This window comes from Electrophorus electricus, chromosome 1, assembly GCF_041902795.1.
Source record: "Electrophorus electricus isolate QZ-2024a chromosome 1, ASM4190279v1, whole genome shotgun sequence".
Classification (NCBI taxonomy): Eukaryota; Metazoa; Chordata; class Actinopteri; order Gymnotiformes; family Gymnotidae; genus Electrophorus; species Electrophorus electricus.
Window position 1 is genome coordinate 39442427 of NC_137497.1, and position 22007 is coordinate 39464433.

General features: G+C 41.6%; 2 protein-coding genes across 4 annotated transcripts in view; both read left to right on the forward strand.

Annotated features, from left to right (window-relative positions):
* sv2a (synaptic vesicle glycoprotein 2A) overlaps positions 1 to 8647 on the forward strand; it is a 29606-nt gene extending 20959 nt beyond the window's left edge. For both annotated transcript variants that reach the window (XM_035526581.2, XM_081719204.1), the window contains 4 exons: positions 502 to 635; positions 1566 to 1769; positions 3919 to 4078; positions 4627 to 8647. In XM_035526581.2, the coding sequence (XP_035382474.1) occupies positions 502 to 635; positions 1566 to 1769; positions 3919 to 4078; positions 4627 to 4810 (682 nt within the window). In that variant the 3' untranslated portion in view covers positions 4811 to 8647. The remainder of the gene's footprint in view (positions 1 to 501; positions 636 to 1565; positions 1770 to 3918; positions 4079 to 4626) is intronic.
* Positions 8648 to 9503: 856 nt separating this feature from the next.
* On the forward strand, positions 9504 to 11203 carry bola1 (bolA family member 1). Of its 2 annotated transcripts, none has more exons than XM_035526375.2 (2): positions 9504 to 9563; positions 10360 to 11203. In XM_035526375.2, exon 2 carries the CDS (start codon positions 10396 to 10398, stop codon positions 10846 to 10848), a length of 453 nt encoding a protein of 150 aa, XP_035382268.1. In that variant the 5' UTR covers positions 9504 to 9563; positions 10360 to 10395; the 3' UTR covers positions 10849 to 11203. The 2 variants fall into 2 exon arrangements, with proteins under 2 accessions (XP_035382268.1, XP_026869414.2); XM_027013613.3 differs by having other exon boundaries at positions 9529 to 9862.
* The last annotated feature ends 10804 nt before the right edge of the window (positions 11204 to 22007 follow it).

The following is a 22007-nucleotide window of genomic DNA, read 5'->3' on the forward strand; positions in this document are numbered from 1 at the left end:
TTTCAATTTTAGTCAGACCTGTCTGAACTGTACGACACATTTTCTACATGGTATTTTCCCCGCCTTGTGTGTTTGTGTGTTTGTGTGTGTGTGTGTGTGTGTGTGTGTGTGTGTGTGTGTGTGTGTGTGTGTGTGTGTGTGTATGCTGGGAACCAAGCAGGTGATCACCAAGCCAATAAATATTACCTCCCCAAGACAGGCAATGTATGGCACTGGAAGGAATAAATATATAAATGCTTTAGTCTGTTAGTCTGATTTTTATAATTGTATTTATATTTATCTGTCATAACCATGCATATTTGTAGAAATATAGCATTTTAACTAAATAGAATCAGATTGGTGTTGATATCAAGTGACATTCAAATGAAAGATATCGGTATTGGATTGGTACCAAAGAATTGGTATTGTGCCATCTCTGCTAACTAGCCAAGTGCTGGATTACTTTCAACACCGTCGATGTTGCTTACAGTACTGAGATGTTTCCCTGGCTTTTTGCTGAAGGTTTTTGAATCTGAAGATGAAGTCCATGGTGTTCGAGGACTCACTATTTGAAGAGTGCTACTTTGAAGACATCACCTCCACCAACACCTTCTTTAAGAACTGCACTTTCATCGCCACCCTCTTCTACAACACGGGTGACTTCCTGGACACACATCCTGCATCGTATCCTGGACTGCCTTTCATATATTACATCTTATGTCCTGTTATTACATCAACCACCTAGACAGACATAGTGAACTGAATAAGAAGCCAGTCCAAATCTTATCCATCTGTAATCCATAAAGAGGTTTGCCAGATGTGTTTGACGTCATTCAAAATGACCTCTTTTAGTGGAAAGATGAAATGCACTGAAAAAGGTTTCAGGTATCCTAGCAACACAGACTGCAATTCTGTCCGTTAAGGAATGAGAAAGTGTGTTGCCGATGCATTAATACCAACGGCCAATACAAAATGCTTGCACACATCAAAGGTTTTCATTTTGTCGCCTTTGAACTCTGTTTTTAAGCTATGTAAAATGACAGATTTTCATAGACTACTTTTAGACTACTTTCCTCAAGGCCACATTATATATGCTATTCATATAAACATACATTTACATTCATACATTTACATTTATGGTATTTAGCAGACACATTTATCCAGAATAACTTACAAAAGTGCTTTAGTTTTCTACTTAAAGTATAATTATCTAGCACAAATACCCTTAACCAGCACACTGACTTTCATTACTAGAAAGGTCATGGCTTTGAATTAGCACTAGAGAAGTGGGTAGACAAATCTAAATGTGTCTTGGCCCTTTTACATGTTTGCACTCTGAGAGACGTTAACCAGTAGGCCTAGGTTTGAACATGCCCTGCTTTTAACAATCGGCCTTACCATGTCTCCTTCTGAGCATAGCTGCTCTTAAGGGAATGGCTTGACCTTAAATGCTAACAAGCTATTAAAGCTAGTGCTTAACCTTATTAGCTTTTATTTGTTATTCTTGACAGGATGTTTTATGTACTGGTAGACTGGTGTAATGAGTGTTTGGTGTTGGTTTAATGAGGTCCTTGTCTTCTTTTCAGACCTGTTCAAGTACAGACTGATCAACAGTCGTCTCATCAACAGCACCTTCCTGCATAACAAGGAAGGCTGTTTGCTGGACACCAGCGATGAGAACAACGCCTACATGATCTACTTTGTCAGCTTCCTGGGTACTCTGGCTGTGCTGCCTGGGAACATTGTGTCTGCTCTGCTCATGGACAAGATTGGACGACTGAGAATGCTGGGTAAAAAGATCTTATGTTGTCATTAGGACTAGTCTCTGATTGGCCAGATCAGTGATAGAATATTCCAACACACTAGCAGGGAGGCTTAATTCCTAGTAGTCAAGGGCCAGATCTTTCACCCTCAGGACAGGAGTCACAACACTGTAACCAGTCAGTTTGGCCAATTTTAATTATTCACCAGTGTTTAAAAAAATGACCGGATTTGCATTCAGACCAGAACTAAGTACCTTTAACTAGAATTACACAATGCATTATTTAATTGTATGGCAGTACTGGTCTTTGTGATACTATTGTCGCAGGTCTTAAAGAGAGAATGAGCCTGCCAAGAAATTGCAGAATTCCATTACTGTGTGCTGTGAGCATCATCACCGATCTCAGGCATTCCAGACGAGTGTTCTGAGGGACTGTTGGTGAATCACATAATCCAAGAAACATAAATATATTTTTCAGAATAGTCACATGAATATGTTATTAATAGATGTTTCAAACACTTTATTAGAAACTTTATCTTCGTTTGGCATATCTGTATGATCTTGCCGTGCTCAATTTAGTAGCTGTTTTCTATTCTGATCACCACTGGTCAGTGTTTGACCAGAGAACCACTGAGTGAGTGAATATTATTTGTGTATCGGGCACCATTCTCAGAAAACGAGTGCATTTAAATGCACTTAACATTCCGATCATAATTGGATTTCTCCAGGTATCTAATTATTCAAGGGGTCATGTAAACAGCATACTCTAGCAATTTCTTATACTGTATTATAGCCTAGAAATCACATTAAGAAATCTGATAGAGAGCTGGATTTAGCTCAGTAATCTGATTTCTCAGTGCATGTACTCTCTTAGTTTGATTTCTTTCAGATTTCTCGGTCTGCGCATGCTCGAAAATGTAACTGGCTATCAAACACTGTTGAGGACACTCTGATATGCAGTACATGCCCTTCGGAATTGAAGAATTTGAATTGTGCAATATTTGTAAATTAGTACCCATAAAAAAGATCCATGAAGATCCATATTTTTTCATAAAATTAGGTCCATGTTTACAAAAAAGCCACAGCAGTAAGTTTGAAATTCACATAATTCTGTGAGAATATTGGCTGGTTGCAAAGTAGAAAACCCAGAGTTTTCCTATTATCTGAATTCCCAAGTGCAGGTAGTCGATCTGAGTTGAGAGAGTTGATTTTATTATTGACAAAATCTGATTTTGTCAGTAAACACACTGTAACGCTGTTGGCCCGAGTGCCGCAGGGCGCAGGACGCACAGACTTTCTCTTCAGTGAATGACGTTTATTAGCATAAAACGCAGACAACATAGGTGGCACTCACCTAAGACATCTACGGTGGACATGATTACACATTAACATCGAACGAAGAACACATACACATTAATTGTAAGTACACAGACTGACGTTACGGCTACAGAAAGACTTTAACACATACGTAGCGACATAGCTACTTATGCTACATAGCGACAATCACCCACGAGGGTGCACACACAGACAGGGATTTAAATAGACAAACACACATAACATTAAACCCTGTGCACGTGTGCGCAATCCCGGGGGGCGTGGTTACAAAACAGTACACGTATGAATCCCCCTGCACGCAGCGGGCCGTACCACGTGACGTTTGTGGGGCGCAGCATTCCATGACACTCAGTGATTAAGACTGACATGGCAACAGTATGTCTGTGGGTGCTGACCAGGTACTTTCTTATCGGGTACAGGAGTCATGCTGGGCCTTTACACGTTTTTACATGTGTTAGTGTCAATAATTCAAATATGTCCAGCTAACAGTAGTCTGGTTAGAAACCGACCACTGATGAGTGCCGGACGATGGCTAGACCAATCTGTGCATTATAGCAGGTGCATTCTGTAGACATACATGCTGTTCCTATAGGTAGGTGTCTGTAATGGCTGGTTAGGATGTATTACAAGACATATTGCAATGTATAGCAATGTAATTGTATTAAGGCCTTTTGTCCATTAGTGCAGTCTTCTCTCAGACCCACTGTCCCTAGCATCTGCTAAAGCATGAGAGCTGTGTGCTTAGTGAGAGCCATAAAATTAGAGCCTGTGTGACCTGGGAATGAAAGTGTGCAAGCACAAAAAAACCAGTGCTGTCCCCCTCACGGCTGGTTCGTCCACAGCCGGCTCCAGTGTGATCTCCTGCGTGAGCTGCTTCTTCCTGTCGTTCGGGAACAGCGAGTCGGCCATGATCGCCCTGCTCTGCCTATTCGGGGGCATCAGCATTGCATCGTGGAATGCCCTGGACGTGCTCACCGTGGAGGTGTACCCGTCTGACAAGAGGTGGGGTCACTTCCTCTCTCTCTCCAGATAACAAAAAAAAAGGGGGGGGGGGTACTGAAAAAGAAATATTTAGACACATTTTCACACCTTTAGTTTATTAGCTGTTCATTTTACAGTTAAAATTCTTATTAATGGGCCGAGGGTAAGATTTTATCTTTATCTTCTCTGAAGAGGTGCCATTAGTGTTTTGACAGCTTGGAAATGCATTTGCTGCATACCCACTGCAGTGCCACCTCCTCTTTACAGTTAACACACCCTCACCAGTCTCTGGGGGAGCATCTGAAAATTCTCCTCCAAAATGTCTGAAATCCCGGCTGGCTTGGCACTTAGTCCAATGTGTTATCTGTGCAATAACTGTGGTCCCTGCCACAGACTGTGCCACATAGCACCCTCTTGTGGCCAGACCTTCCAAAAACAATTTTTTTTCAGAGCGAAGTTCACATATGCTTAATTAAAGGTTTCTCACAGGTTACATGTGTCTTTGTTTCCATTCAAACCACCTGATCAATCACCTGTGTATCTTGTCTGTGTATTTATGTCTTCCGCAGAACTACAGCCTTCGGTTTCCTGAATGCCCTGTGTAAGCTTGCGGCCGTGCTGGGAATCAGCATTTTCCAGTCCTTTGTGGGCATCACTAAAGCGGTACCCATTCTCTTCGCCTCGGGGGCCCTGGCTGCTGGCAGCTTCCTGGCACTGAAGCTCCCAGAGACGCGGGGCCAGGTACTCCAATAGTGCCGCCTCCCTGCCAGCAGGTGGCAGCGCTGAGTAGGGAGCTTCCCCTGCCATATGCCCCAAACCCCAACCCCCAGTCGATGAGTGAGCCATGCTGCAAGCAGTGGAAATAGCTCGTGAGAAACAAAAATTTCCCCCACTCACAGCAGGAGAGCAGTTATAGATGTTATAACACCACCCCTTGTGATTTTTGTTATGAACTTCTTTGAATGATCATTTTGAGAGGCAGTTCTTAGAAACACAGGATAGACTGATGTACAGGTCATTTTTCCTTAAAGTCGGGGTGATGGCAAACTGCTAGGAGCAATCTTAATTTCACCACATGAAAGCCATCCATTGTTCAAACAAATCTTGTGTACGTTCCTTAGCATTGGATAAATAGTGGTAAGATTCACACCATCTTTTACCTGTCTCTATAATTAAGTGGCACAGTCTTAGGGATCTCAGACTCAAATCCTAGGTTACACTAAGGTCTAGTGCCATCCTTATTGTCTTTACAGGGAAAACAGGTGATGGGTGTGGGTGTGGGTGTGTCTAAATATGTGTATGTGTGTGTTGTGCAGCTGCCATTTTAGACACATTCCAGGTTTATTTAAGGTTTGCATGTGAGAACTATTGAGTGATGAGTTTTAACTTTTCCCTTTAAACTTTGTCCAAGCCATTCTGTTAACTGGGAACCATGGGTGAGAGCCTGTGTTGTCAGTGAGTAGATATCTCTGCACGGACAGTGTTTGCTCTAGTGTGGTACTGGTGCTGGTGCTGGTTGTTGTTGTTTTCTTCGGCTCATAATATCTTGAGAACTCTTTACAGACAGTGTGAATCACAGATGTTTAGATTGTGTGTGAATGTGCAGCATAATTGTTTGAACTGTGTCTTTCCAACTGTCCTCACTTTCAGATTACAGCTGTCTGCCCATGTAACGTAATGATACAGTCTCATAGCTTGTCATTTGAGCACCCTAGAATGACTCTAGGTTGCATTAAAGACAATGACATTCATTTGTATGCCATGCAGAGAATACTCTTTTGAAAAATGGCTTTTCAAAGTGTTGTGCATGTAGGCCTAATAAATTCAGGAAACAAGTCCATCGGAATCTGTCTATGACTGCTTATGAAAATGACATAGGAAAAGAAGTGCTAACCTTCCCCATTCTCAGCTCACAATGACTTCTGACTTTGTATAAGATCTGTGCCATAAGGAGACAGAGATGGCTCTGTTCCTTTTCAAACAGACCATGCGATCAGCCCTCTCCGAAATGGCCAGTACCCGCTGTGTTGATGTGTATGTGGTGTTGCATTTGTCAAACATGGCAAATTGCACCGAGGACCACCAGTGGCAGTGCAGCCCCTCTATTGAGAGTACAAAACTGTTTTAGCGATGGAAGTTAAAACAAACAAACAAAAAAGTCATTTGTTCCATCTATACAGGTCCCTTTGAGAAAGTCAAAACAAAAAAAGACAACTTTGGGAGAAATGAAATCAAGCACAAGATGGTTTGATGAGACTATCAAAAACAAATAGGTTTATTTTGAAAAGTAATGTAAATTATGTACTAAATAATGTACTATGTTCTAGCTAATGTTAAATATATACATATATAGGGGGAAAATTCCAAATAGATTAAATTGTTTCTTTTTCAGGTGTTAAAAACTAGACCATAATGTCCTAGATAGGTTCTACTTGATGTCTGTATATATAATGGTTTGTTAAAGTAATTTTATTTTTAACAAAACAAATATTCAGAAACATGACAAAACAAGTATACACAAAAAGGCAATCCACGTAGAACATGTTTATTCTGGTTTATTTCACTGTTCTTATGATGAAGAGGTATATGTATGTGCGTACGTACGTATGTGGGTGCTTGCATGTGAAATGTTGAGTGTTCCACAGAATATTTATTTATTATGTCAATTTATATAATTGTTTTTGAGAGTTTGACTTTATGGTATTTTTTACTTTGGGTGTCTGTAGAGGTAGTGCCATATACAGGGTGAGTTTAATGCTGTCATCGTTGATGTCACATTTAGAATTGCATCACTACAACTGAAAATTAGACATCAAGATATTTTAATGGACATCTTATTTTCTATAAGAATGCTGGACCTTAAAATGACCTTAAATACTGTAAAATGAAAGAGAAATAATGACCTAAATAAGTCAGAGACCAAAATTTAAATCGGGGGCATCATAGAAGGAGTGAGTTGAATGAGCAGTACAACAAAGGTGTCCTTCAGTAATTTTACATTTGCTTTAATGTAGTCAAAACCTAGTCATATGCGTTATTCTAATATACTATCGATCTAATACACATCTAATGAGACCTAAAAAAGATGATAATAAATGCATTCAGCTGAACATACAGATGCTTTAGAGGGAAAAAAAGCACACTAGATTTACAGTCTCAGATGCTTCTGTTTGCAGCTAGTGCTTAACACCACAGCAATGCAGAGGTGTCACTCTGTACTATACTGCCATGTAGGATAGCAGCCATATTCTAGATATACTTAGAAAACAACAGACATTGCGACAATGTGGTCTTTTCTAATTTGACATCAAAGAAACTTACTAACACTAATTGTTACCAAAGTAGGTAGACATCACAAACGATTTTAAGCACAATCTGACATTTATTTCAGTTCCTCAAAAACAGATGGAGACCCTATTTTATACACAGGCCATGGATGAAACATGGGTCTGCAATTTGAAGTTAATGGGTATGTATAATGTCAGCATCATACAACGAGGACAAATTGTGCTTTACTGTGATCTGGCTAATCTGGGTAATATCATTATTATCTGGATAATAATTTTAGCCATTAACATTCTTAATTGCTTTAAATGATCCCAGTACAAATCTGACTAGAAATAGCCTTCCCTACCATGGCCTACTGTCAGAAGAGATGTGTTAAAGACAACTGTTGTGTAGGTCATGTGTGACAGGAAGCACTGATGATTGCCAGATATTTTCTTCAGCTTAGACTTGCTAAAAGCAGCTTACATTATATAAAATAGTACAAACCATGTTAAAAGGAGCCAACAAAGAAATAAATGAATGAAATAGAAATTAATAAAATAAAATCAAGAAAACACTTGCTCACGAAAGACAACTTTCAGCCGCACAATATTCCAGGACAATATTCTACTCAGTTAAAACTGAAAAGATCAGCTTTTATTTATTTATTTATTTATTTATTTATTTATGACATAGAAAATGCTTTTAATTTATCAGGGAGACCAAGATTGTTTTTAGCTCAGATGGAAAAGCACATTATTTACAGTAGTTCAAGGACTTTAGTATCACTGCCATGTCAGCCAGCGAGGACCTCTGCTTCACTGCAGCCCCACCCATATCTGTTCTCATCAGCGGTTGTACAGCATGTCACCCCTAACTGTCACGTCTCTACTGTGTTGTCTTTGTTGCGCCCATAGACCTGCAGAAGAGGATGTCAATATTGCTGTTGTATGCTGTGAAAATGCTGATTTACAGTAACCGATCTCAGTGAAGCTATGATGTATTTGTACATAGAATCAGTCCTGGAATTTGTGAACTCTGCCCGTTCAAACTTATTGGTTGTACATTTTGTTTAGGCCTATTTGTTTTGTTACAGGGTCTTTTTTGTATTTTTAAACGTGCTCACTTAGGAACAGTCAATCGTGTGCAAAAAGAAATCAAAGCAATAAATAAATGACTGACATGTCTGCTCTGCCCCCAAATTATTGGGAAAAGAAAGCACACTGAAAATTAACTCTTGACATGCAATGAGATGTTTAGTGATTAACTAATATATATATATATATATATATATATATATATATATATATATATATATATATATATATATATATATATATATATATATATATATATATATAAGCCAATGTCCATTCTAAAATATACCATAGGTCTTTTGATGCTTTTGTCAATTAAAATGTATTGCCATAATTTAAATGTGACAGTTTACCACCTTATCATTGTATTGTGCTGTAGAGATTGTAGTTGTTTGTATGTAAAAGTATAAATATGTGGAACAATAAAAATGAAAAAAGACAAAACCATTTAACCTAAAAAATGGAGTACTGTTGTATGTTGTTAATTTTGTGATTTCTTGTTATTTTTTCCTTCTTTTGTTTTTGTAAGTGAGAATGAAAATGACGTTAAAGACTTTGACATTATCATTGAAAATGGAAACTATTTCAATGTTACACCAAATGGTTCTGTATTAAGGTTTATGAGAGACCTTTGAGTCATGCAGAGAATTCCACTACACTTGTGGAGTGAACTAATCCTGTTCTTCAATAAAATGAAAAACATATATATGAAAAATAAATAAATCATGAAGATCAAATTATTGACGTTGTAATTATTGGCATAATGGGAACGCTTTATATGGCTAATTACTGATTATTTAACTTCCTTAACAGTCAACTTATTTCAGTGCATATCTCAGTTGAATCAAAACCACTTGTATTATTTAGTATGCAGAATATTTTGGGAGGGGTGGAGATAACAGGTTCATATGAATACCTTGAGTTACTTAAAACAGCTAGGTTATATGACTTAAATACTTACACAGTTTTACATCTTCTGGCTAAAGCTAAATGGCCATTTCAATGACCTATATGATGTTCAGACAGAAATGAAGGATTCTCACTCTCTGGCCTACAGAATGCTCTTAATGGTCAGTGGGGGGCAGTATGGTCTGTTAAGAGGAACCGCGTCGGAACAACGAAGAAATAGTTTGACAAGTCCGGTGAGAAATAAGTTAGCTTAGCTAACCTAACCTAGCTAGTGATCCCGTTTTGGACATCCCACTCACCTATTGAGGATTTGGATTTAGAATTTAATTTAAAGTGAACCGCTATTTCTGTTAGTTATTTTTTGGTTAGTTATATGCTTAGTAGTTGCCACTGAAACAAATGTCTCTGTGGAAACTAGCTAGCTAGCTAGCTCATTCCTCTGTGGACACTGGAAGATTAAGTGTAGGTAGCGTACTTGGTTAGCTGCGTGATTGATGATTGTCTTGATGTGGTTGATCAAAGACACTTAAAGGTAAAGAGTTGCATACCCCTGGGCTGTTAGTAGCTAAATGGCTAGCTACATAAAATAATAAAAATAATTAGCGTTAGCTAGGAGTACACTTGTGCTAGTAAAATGGGAAACAGTAGCCAGCTAGCTAGCTACATTTGTACCATGAAGGGGATAGGAAATAAATTGCATTGTGCCAGAAAAAGAAAAAAGTAAGACAGAGTCCTTTAAATGGTCATGCTTTTTTTTTAACCATTGGCTTCACTTCACCAAGGGATATATTGTTTATAACTACCTAGCTCGCTAGATTGTTAATATGTCAGTATTCTTGAGTGTAGCTATCAGCAGTGTACTGCATATTCCTGTTTGTTACATCTTTTTATTTTTAATTCTGAGGCAGTGACTTCCCAGTTGCCGCTACTGTATGTGATTGTGTGTGTGTGTGTGTGTGTGTGTGTATATGATATAATATTAGTATATTTATTTATTATTATTAATATTATATGTATTTATCCTTGCAGGTCTTCTTTGACTGAGCTGTCTGTTCTAGACTTCTGATGTTTTCCAGTGCTCACTGCTTCATACGTTGCTCCACTCTTACATTCACCACCTTTAGACAGTCATCTCATTTCATGTCACACATGGATCCAGGCGTTGCCAGGCCCGTTGAGGGTACCATCCGGACCAAGCTGACCCAGGCGCTCCAGCCGGACCACCTTGAGGTGCTGAACGAGAGCCACATGCACGCTGTTCCTCCAGGCTCCGAGTCCCATTTCCGGGTGCTTGTGGTGAGCACTCACTTCGAGGGGCTGCCCTTGCTGCAGCGCCACCGTCTGGTGAACGAGGCCCTGCGTGAGGAGCTGAGCTCCCGCATTCACGCCCTCGCCATCCAGGCTAAGACACCTGAGCAGTGGCGCAGCGACCCCACCCTGGCCAAGAGCCCACAGTGCCGCGGGGGCTCCAAACATGACAGCACTGTAGTGGAGAAGCTCAAGCCTGAACTGGAATGATCCTGGGGAACGTCCTTCCAAAGAGTGGCTTTTAAAGTGATAATTAATTAAAGTGCCCATGTTTGATGCTAATGGATTAAAGCTATAATTATGGGTTTCCATGTAAGCTCTAGGTTTTAGTAGCATTTTGGGAGATCTACTGCTTCAACGGGAAATCCCAGGTGTTACAGATTCTCGTTTAGAGACAACCAGCCTCTGTGATCTGTATATTGATTAACAATATCACTGTTTCAGGTCCTGGTTGATGATGCACATTACACTTGTGGAGTTTTCTGTTGTCTGCCGGTTTTGCAGATCTGATTTAATATTATTTTGTTGGCTTTCAATAAAGTAATATATTCCTGTGCTCTATTAAGGCTTGTCAGAAGTTTGTTGATTATCTGAATACCAAATGAAAGTAAATGAATGAACAATCTTGTTTCCCCATTTGCTTTTTTGCTGTTAGCCTCCTAGTAGGCCCATTAACAGCACTTAAAAATATATGAAATAAGAATTATAAACCATATTTACACATAGCTGGGTAATTAACAGACAAACTGTTTATTTCTCACTCTTATGTTGAGTATGTAAATATGGAAAATGTTTTGAAAAGGCGTTTGGAAAGATTGTTAAATATGCACTAGGCTCATGTGCAAGTAAATTTTGAATAAAGTAATAATAAAATGTAATCTTCTACAGTAAAAAAAACAAACAAACTTGTAATGCTGATTTAGAGAAAAGCCACTTAACGGGACATAAACTTGCATAAATAAAACTAAGACAAGCGCATCTGCATTCCCTGCTATGGCGTAGCATTTCTTTCCCTCAGTCATGAATAAACAAATACTTAATTCTGTTAGTGCTACCTCAAAACCTGTGGGGGAGAATAAAGTCAAATGCGCAAGAAAAAAGTATGACCCTTAAAAAATATGCGGGCATTTCTTGTGGAAGCGTTTTAATCAGTAAACCTAATGAATGTGCTAGGAGTTATTTACCCAGCAGAGGGCCTCATTGGTTAACATTGCCAATCGTTCTAAGCATCTCGATGGAAAGATGTAGTTGGCAGGACTGTCGGTAGTACTTGCCTCATAACTAAAGATAAAATGGCATTTTTGTAATGTTACATTTAAAACTGAAATGAAGTTGTGTAACCATTTTCCACTTGATTGGCTTAATTTTTTTTTTTATTATTATTGATTTCAAAGAGAAGCTGGATTTTGTGATAGCAAAATCACTATTGTAGTCCATCCTGCATGGGATTTGTGCCAGATAGTGTGAAGTACAAGTTCATCACCAAACACAGAACGTTCATATGTATAAAGGATCTATGAATAATGTTCCATATGTAGCACGTAGCATCATCCACACTCAGTCCAGTGTTCACTATATTCTAACATCTTTACTGTTCTAGTTGTTCTTTACAACAAGTGAAAGGTTATGTTGATTCAAACACCACTTTATTTAGTAAACTGAATAAATGTATTATTATATGATACTGAATGTCTCTGTGTGTGCCTAAGTAAATTGTTTAAATTTGTTTTTTTATGAACAATGTAAAAATAAGCCCAAATAACCTTTTAACCAAAAAAAGGAGTGTGCGTAAATTGTGTTTTGGTTCATCCATGTGAAACAGGTCAGCCTGTGATTTCCCTGAGCCAGCCAGCAAATGTTGTCATGGCTGGGCAGAATTGCGCCCATTTTATGGTCCCCCATCCATTAGAGAGAACCTGAGGGTGACCTGACACAGGCCCAAGCCAAGCGAGATGAGTACCCTCTGCCTCTAAACCTCATCTGTGTGTTTCAGATCCCAGGTGCTCCTCAGGTCTTAGGGTTCTCCATCTGGGAGATGGAGCGCAAGGAGCTGGAGCCTTTGTGCATGTGCAGGTGAGCTTCCGCAGCTCTACTGTCCGAGCTTCTGCTCCCCCGCAGGCCCCACCATGACGGATGTGCAGTACAGTGGGGTCATGCTCGAGGCCTGGCTCGGACGTGGTCTCATTGGGAACCTTGGCTGTGGTGCGTCAGAGCTAGGAGAGAGATGGTGCCAGGGCTGCCTGGGATCCTGTCCACTGCAGGGTTCCCGTGAGCACCCTGATTTACAGGCCTGCTGCTGGACCTGAGCTCCCTAGCACCACTGACCCCTCCAGGTTCAGAGGTCAAGAGGTCAGATGTCAGGGTCAGGAAGGGTGGGGATGGTGGGGGCACCAAATGGTTGTCTGAAAAATCCCCCTAGGCACCAGCCGTCTCCGTGGAACTGATGTCTGTGGCTTTCTGTTTGTGTCCTGTGGTAGGGTAATAGGTTTAACATTTGCTGCAATCATAAACCTCAATTACCGTGATTGTGCGCTAAAGTACAAAAGCAGCTGGTTGCCTGTATGCTGGACCACAAATGGCTGTGTGTAGGCCTCTCTGTGCCAGGGTTGTGATTGGAGTTGTCCTGTTGTGTTGTATAGAAAGATCAGGTGAAATGCACAGGGCCTAGTCTTCTGTGTGGAGAACAGTGATTACAACCTACTGACAAAGAATCACTACAGTGAATTTGTGGGGGATTTTTGTTTGCCCAATTATTTAGCTCTAGATATGTTTTTTGCATGGTTTCTTCTGAGGTGCTTTAAGGTGATGGTAATAGCTCATTAAGCTCCTTTGATTGGAAGTTTTTTTTTTTTTTGTCTGTTTGCCTAACGAATGGGGGCTGGTGAATAAGAAACTGTGAAGATGAAGACAAAGGCGAAGCAAGGAAGACAATATCCTTGTGTGGGAGAATTAGTTACACTCAGTAGTCCAAGTATTTGAATCAGAGAGGGGATCAGTAGGGATTAGGAGCAGAGTCCACCCAGGTGGGTGATGGAGGACTCACATGTCAGGAATAGGACAGCACCTTGTTTGGGATCCAGCAGGTCAGGCTGAGTGAGTGTGGTAAATATGGGTTTGGCTGTCTGCAGAGACTTGTATTCAAAATATAATAAGTAGTGTGAAATGTGCAGAATATGCCCATGATTGTAGAATATTCATAAAAACAAAGTGATTTAAGGTGAATAAACTAGCTTATCCAATATCAACTGCTTTATTTTAGAAATTTCCATCTGTAAGAAAATCCGGTATATTCTTTAAAATTGTGTCTGACATCTCAACTATTTGTCTAACTGTACTGGGGCTTTTAAAAGAATATTTAAAATTCACCTCAAATGTTAGCCTTTAAGCTAAATAAACTGCTGTGTTTCTTTGCAACACACACAAACACTCTCGAGTTCAAGTTGGAAACAACTCAGCGATATTCCAAAAGGCAGTGTTTCCCCGTGCTTACCTCTGAGATCCAGATATCTCTACATGAGCTTTGCTCTCTCCTCTCCGCACTGCTCGTGCCAAGGGTTCAAGGGGCGAGCCTGTGAACTGAGGCTTCACCTCCAGGAGTCCCAGTGCATGCTCCGCTACAAGACCTCCGCAGGCCCAAGTTTTGGGTCAGACAAAAGTGCAGCCCATTGTTAGTCTGTCATGCCATGTGATATATTTTACCCTGTCGAGAACAAAACACGGAGCGGCGGCCGTAGGACGGCCGGCCGCTCCCCCGTGTGGCGCGCGCTGGAGACGACGCGGGCATCGGTTGCTTGACCCCCGGGCCGCTTGACCCCCGGGCCCTTCTGCTCTTTGTCCCAGATGCCCCCCACCTCAGTTTTCCACCTCGTGCTGAACCCGCCACTGCTGTGTCCTCTGTCAAAATAAAACGAGTCAGGGGCCCTCTGGTTTATTTTCATTAAGCCCTTTGAAACGGAGCCTCTGAGAGTGAAAACGAAATAAAGCCTTAATATGGTGATTAGGTTGCGAATAAAGCATATGAGCAGGAGAGGTGAGAGGTCACCCGGGTTTACTGCATTTGGACCCTTTAGTGTGATTAATAACGGGGTTAGCCGGCTGTGCTGCTGGCTCGGACCCTCCCCGTCTAAACGCTGGCAAATTTGGAGTGGATGTCATGAGTGCTATCTGCAGAGTTCAGACCCTTTAAGCCCACAGCATAGTGGTTGATAACGCAGCACGCCCATTGGAATTCACTCACATCAAAGGCCATCGTTTGATCTTCTGAAAGCATCTCCAACAACATAAATCACAACAGCTTAGAAGGCTTTGCTCAGTAATACATGTTGTTGGTTTAAAATTTAATGAGGGAGAATCTCAGGCACTTGCCTAAGCTTGGCTGCTGTCTACTTACTGGCTAACAAGAGGCTGACTCCCCTGGCGATGGGGACATGGTAGCCTCTGACCCCTGACCAAGCAGCCACAGGGCACGGGCCTTTGTTTGCTTCCATGGAAGGGGTCGCGATGTTCATATGATTTTGAGTTTTATCGTCACTGCTGCACCGTCCTGTCTTGGCCTACTCCCAAATCGCTGCTCTCTGCTCCCTGCTTTCAGCCTTCAGGCGTTTCACAGCGCCCTCTGCTGTCAGAGGCCGGCACTGTGTGCGGCCCCGCCGCTCGCTGGACCTCTGCGCTGACCTTCTTGCCCCTCATTCTGCTCCCCGTAACCTGACACCACCTCACGCCACTCGGCCGCTCTTGAGTTCTGGGCTCCCCCATCTCCTATCACAGGCATGCCAGGGCCCAGCCAGAGTCTTCGGGACTGTGTACACAACACACTGGCTAGCTTCCTCAGAGGTCCCCAGCACCCACCCATGCGTGCATCCCACCTTGGCCACTTCCTCCAGCGCACATCCTCTTTGTTCCAGCTCTGGCCAGAAAACATCCCGCACATCACAAGCACAAGTCGAGCTTCGCCAGCTCACTCGTAAGTGCACCTCGTGTGCACTGAGGTCCGACAGACTGCTCTCTTCCCTCCGGTCATGTAGCCATGACTCCTCAGCCGGGGCTCAGAGCCATTAATTATTTCATATACCTCTGAGTTAGAAATCGGTGTGTATAGAAACAGTAGTAAGATGAGTAGTGGCATAGTGGAAAACATTTGTTATTACATTTAGTTTAATATACTGTACAAAGTAAGTGCAGAGCTTTTCTTATATCAAATGGTATATCAAATGTAACTGAAAAAAATAAGAAAAAGAAAAGAAATTAATAATATAATATAACATATTTATAAAATATATAATAAATATTTATACATATAATAAATATTTATACAATAAAGTTGAGTAACACACTTTACAGTCTTGAGGCTTTAGGGTTTCCAGCATTCTTTACCCACTCATTCAATGAACTCTCAGAATTTGTAAAAATACACACAAATATATTTATTTATTTAAAAAAAAGTCTGTTTAAACGTTAGTAACTACTGGAAAAAAAATGGAATCTATCATAAATACAGTGTGTTTATATCATTAGGACAGGATTAGGACATAAGGTTGAGTTTTTACAGCAGTACAGCTTTTAGTTTTTATTTTTGTAAGTAAAGTACACTAAGTCATTACTGCAGACATTCAGATTTTCTCAATGTCTTTGTTAAGTCGACCGAATATCAAAAAATCACAGCACATGTAATAAGATAAGTGAAACTGGGCTTTATTGGTGAGCTAATTATTTCTCTCATTTCCACAGGTCAAAAACATTTCAGCCGACTTTAGCAACCTGAGCCACGGTTGTGACCAGCTGCAGCCCAGTTTTGCACATGGTCATTTTTAAAACAACCCCTCCCCCAATTTTTAACCCTGTTTCCATGGTAAGCATGAATTTGGCAAATTGGCAGTGAGTAGCATGGTCTGGGAGAGTGTGTCGTAGAGTGACATCTTTCTGCTTAAGTGCGTTGCTTCGGGATGGACAAGTAGGTCAAGAGAATCAACACGAGGTGAAGAGACTCACGAGAGCATGAGGAGAAGGTCAACCGTAAAATCTCCCTCGCTGGGGTCTTCTGCCTCTCTACCCACTAGCCCATCTCCCCTGTCCATTTTAGCCTCTCTAACCCTCGGCCCAAGCTGCTAACGCCCCTCACCCCCTTTGCCAGGGGGTGGCATCAGCCATGGCGTTAGCAGCTTGGGCATTCTCACCCCTTTCCTTTGTGCCCATACCCGCCTGCCGTGCCGTCTCACGAGAGGCACACGCGGGGTGGCAGGGCGATGATGCCTGAGGGGTGGACAGAAGAGGCGACCCTGAGTGTCAGATGTCGGCCCTGTTTGCGTAATTGCTTCAGTGGGCGTGCGTTTTGCTCAGGAACTGCTGAGTGAGTCTTTTTGACGATCGGAAATTGCAGCGCTTGGACAGGAGTAATATAGAGAACTAGCATTGCTTCATTGTTTTTGTATTTGAGGCTGCGTGACGTGTTGAAAGCTGCCTGACATGGACTCTTGGGCACATGGAGGGCAACGGAGTCTTAAACAAAATGTTTCTTTGGACAAAACATGTCGAAAAAGTGACGGCAAAGTTTTCACCGGATAGGAGCTGTCGCTTCGCTCTGAGGAGCGGGAGCCGCTGTTTCTGTTTTTTTTCTTGCTTTGCTTTGTTTTATTTTTTGTTTTCTCTTCTGCTTGGGGGAGGGAGAGAGAAGGCGTGAAAAGGGGGAGTGAGAGAAAGACGGTGGGTTGACCGCGCTCCTCCCTTAAAAGAGGAAAGAGGATGAAACCTGTCATTAGGAAGGTTAAATGAAGAAAGCCCTCAATGGGGTGGCCATTGTCGTGGGCCAGCGAGGAGGACCAGGTCTTTGGTGCCTTCAATAACATGGCCTCTGCATTGTCCTGGGCTGAAAGGGGTCGGGGGGGCCTGAAACAGTGGTCAGCAGAGAAGCTCGGGGGGGATGACTTGGCAGGGGGGCTGGGAACCTTTAGGCCTTTTATTTTATTTTATTTTCATCTCTTGTTGTTCCTTCTTTCTTGACAGCTCATCCAGAACCAGTTTTTGAAACTCTCTGAGACACGCCATCCTGGGGGGAAAATCAGCTCTGTTGTCCTAAAAAAAAAAAATGCTTTTCTGAGTGACTGCATAGTTCTACTTTTAAGCCTGTCCTGAAGGCAAAGAGCACTGGACTACAGCCATCCCATTGTATAAGGATAAAGTGACAAGTCGAAAGGATAGAAAGGTCAATTCACTATTAAAAAAAAATTGAAATGGAAAAAAGAAGATTAATTGCATTTATGAATGGACCTAAATGATTGAACAATATATAAATAATTACATAAATTATTTAATAAATAAAGAAGAATAGTAGGTTTTGCTAATGTGGATGTCCTTTTGGTCACTCTGCATTTCCTACTTTGATCTTTGAATAATTGTTTTACTGATTACAGGTTTGCTTTCACTTAGTCACTACTGATAACACTCTGATCTTCTCCAGCCAGGAGAAGATATGCACTTTACTTGGTCACTTGAAACAGCAAGTTTACACAAGTTGCATTTTAGACACAATATTTAGAGCAGTTGACAAGGCTAATTGTGTTCTATGTCTAATAACAGGTATTTTAACAGTTTGACCGTTTATTTATTTGTAGATATTCATACAACAGCCTTAATGGCAACCATTTGCTTTATTAACTTGTATAATTAATCTGGAAAAATTGTAGTGAATTAGGTTAGACTTAGGACATCTGTGTTAAACATCTCTTTCTTATCTGTAGTCACAGAGATCTAGTGACAGCTCTTTAGCTGTGTTCAAATGACCTTTAAAAGAAAAATAAATGCATGAGTCAGGTTGCTAGTGGACTGTCAGAAAATTAGTCAGGTTAAGGCCCATGTTAGTGTTTAACTCACCTCCACCTTTTGCTTTATTCCACATGGTAGTCCCTGATCTGAAAATGAACTCATCACGAGGCAAGTTTCTGTGCCAGTGCTACTGTTCAGTCCTCTGTGCTAGAAGGCTACATAACCAAACCCTGAAAAACAGCCAGTTTACATTTATGCAGCCTATACGTAGACATTGCTATGAAGCTATGTGAAAGGTCCACAAGCCATGCGGTTATTTAAAGTTATTCAGCTCCATGGCATTTTTGGTTTCCTAGTTGCATGCATAGTTATGGTAAATCTAAGTTTTTGTAATGTTGCAACTTTGCTACACCATACTTCAGTGAGATGCTATGCATTTAATGTTTTTACTCCTTGAAATGTACTCAATTTTAGTGTAACATTTCAGTGATTCAGAAAGAGATTCTAAGGTCAAGATGAGGTCTCCTAATCTGTCTTGACTGGGAATCTCACAATCTCATGAGGGTATGTGACAACTTAACGCTCTCCAGCCCTACCTCAATACCCCATAAACCTATTTGGCCAATTAGTGACTCCATTAGGAGACGTTTGCTCGGTGCAGCAGTGCGGACGACTTTAGGAGTACAATAAAGGCCTGAGTCAGATTCCAAGCCCCCAAGGAGGACCTTAGGTCATCAAAACAGCCGTTTAAAAAAGTTCTGCAGATACAGCAGCTTTGTTCTGAATAAAGGGACAGCTGAGTGTTCAGGGCCTGTGGTGTTTATCGTTGGTGGGAGCCTTTGGTAGATGAATAACTAGATGACAAATTGAGCACTAAATAAGTGTCTGACATACTTGGTTAATGAGTACAGGGAAGGACAAAATACAAAACGGAAACATTTCAGGTCGGTGGGATGGAACCCTACAGTGTTGCCTTGTGATACTACTATAAATTCTAAATAAATTCCATCTCACTGTATTAGAATTATATTTAACAGACTGTGGTATTCCTTACTTTTTCCTCAACTGGAATAGCTCAGGTGAAAATCTAGCAATGTATATTGAATGACCAAAGGCAATGCGTATTGGAAGTGTTGAATCTGACGTAGTGTTCTTCCCCCCATTTAAAAAGAACAGCAAACAGCAATGCTTTAAAGTGCACCGTTCTCCACCGGCTGTGAGAGGAGGGCCAAAGTGGGGAGGGCTAATCACTTTCCCCACGGTCTCCTCACAAGCCGGAGTGAAAGATCACAGCGTTAGCGGCAGGGCTAGCCCGCCGTGGACCACTGCTCCTCCCACTCTCATTCACCCGCTCCTGGGGTGGCTGTTCTGGGCCGCCACGCCATTGATGCAGTGATGGATGGCTTCATAAAGCCTCCCTTCTCTCTCTCTCTCTCTTTCTCCCTCTCTCTCTCTCGGGGTTGGACACCCAGTAAAGGAATGCCACCATGCCTTGCCCCCAGGCAGGGAGACAGATGCAGCGGGTTCCCCTTCCCACCAGCTCTTTCCCAGGAATCCCTTGGGATGGTGTTAGGACAGGACCTAACGAAGCTCCCATCGTGGGGGGATGTGGGGTCATGCGCCAGGATCCCATACACACGCCATGCTTTGCTCCCACTGGGGTTTAATGACACATGTTCCACTGCACTTAGCTCTGGCTGCAGGTAGAAACATAGTCATGTGAGCTAGAATGCGAAAGCGTATCAGGGCATGGTCATAAGAACCAGTCGGTGGGTTCCTCCTCTATGTGGCCCTGAGGCTACAAGAGTGACAGCTCTCCGAGGTTTTGCTCAGAGACTCCATTCAGGCCACGGCTCCATAAGCTCAGGCGTAGTAATTGGCTCCATTGAATCCGACACGGTCAGGGTTTTAGGAAAGGCGATCAGGAGGTTTTCCCTTCATTGATTTGCCACAGTTAAGGGTCCACAACACTGAGTTACCTGGCGGGATCTCCCCACCCCCAAAATAACATAATAAGTCAAACCACATGGCGGTTTTCCAGTGTTATTCACCCAACCTGCCCTTACTCAAAATAATTTCCATAAATGCGTAAACTGAGAAAAAAAAAAATCTAAATCCATCAAATCATCGTGATTTTGAGGTGGAAAAGTAAGAAATTATGACGCACTTCGATGCCAAGATCCAGCTGGAAGGCACAGGAAGGTCCTGACCGTAACAATTTCAAGCAACACAAGGAAAAGCCATGAAAAGCAAAAGAAAGGCCACCGCGATGCTGTGACGCAGTATATCAAGTGGCCTGACACTTCCCCAACAGTCAGCGTGTTGTCAAGTGCATAAAAGGCTTTAAGCTCGGCCGTGCACAGCGGTTAAGCAGGAACTGCTCCAGCCTGGACAACAGGCCTTTTCAGGCTGCCAGAACACAGATGACATTGTAATCACGCAATCAAAGAAGAAAATGACAGAGTGGCCACATGCGCCGCCAGTAATAGCCGAATGGTTCCATGAAACGGGTTAGGAGGCTTTTAAGTTGCATGGGTCTGTGGGTAGCTGAAAAGATGTAGGGGGACAATGCTTTTAAAGTGTTCCCTTGATGTCACAGACTATTACCCAGATATTATGAGTAATTATGTCTTGTGTCTCACAGGAACTAGGGTGTACATGGGTAGGAGCGGTCCAGAGAGAGTTGTGTGTGTGCATGCGTGTGTGTGTGCCTCTGTGTGTGTGTGTCTGTGCGTGTGCGTGGGAGGGAGGGTTCACGAGAACAGGAGATTTTTTGTGTTGGAGAAAGAGAGCCTTGGACACTTCATCTTCTCTTCTCTGTGCTGCCAAAAAGGCCACAGGTCAAATGTCAGGGCGATTGAAGAATTCCGAGCTGCATGCCGACAGATCGGGTTTCGGCACTGGGGGAGGGGAGGGATCTCCCCTGGAGCGATAGGTGCCGTGTGAGCTCGTCCCAACAGCCTTTTGTTTAGGCATCTCCTAGCTGCTTTTTTTTTTTTTTGGCTCTGGAGGCTTCTGAGGTTTCACTCAGTGTTGTACATTTTTTCTCAAGTTTTCTTTTTTGATCTTTCAACAGTGCCCTGTGACCTAGACATTAGTATTTTACAGGAAATAAAAATTTGCAGTAATGTTACATTTTTAAAGACATGTCAGTGCAGCTTTAGCTGACATATGTATGTTAAATTACTTTATGTGTAGTTTTCTGAATTTCATGCGTTACTTGATAGCCAGAAGCTTAAGCAAGATTTAAATGTATTTGTTCTTTCCTTAGATAGTGGATATCAATTTATACTTTGTAACATTTTAGAAAATCCAACACTCTGTTTTTACCCAATTTCCCCTTTCTAAAGCAACTGAAGTGTCTATGTAATGTAAAAGGTCATGTACTCCAAGTCTTGTGAATTCACTGTCCTATTTCATGAAGTCTAGTCAATGTTTTGATAAAAAAATAAAGAATCCTTTAGTTCCAGGTAGACGGTAACTTCAGCTCACCAAGAAATCAGTAGAATATCTGAAATAATATCAATGAGTGATAGTAATTTTATAGGATTTCACACAAAATATGCTGCATAAAAATCTGTAAACCCTAGCTTGCCCTAGATGTTTCTAAC

Bases quoted from the DNA above. Each gene is read 5' to 3' on its own strand.
- bola1 (XM_035526375.2), top strand. From the start codon at position 10,396: ATGTTTTCCAGTGCTCACTGCTTCATACGTTGCTCCACTCTTACATTC.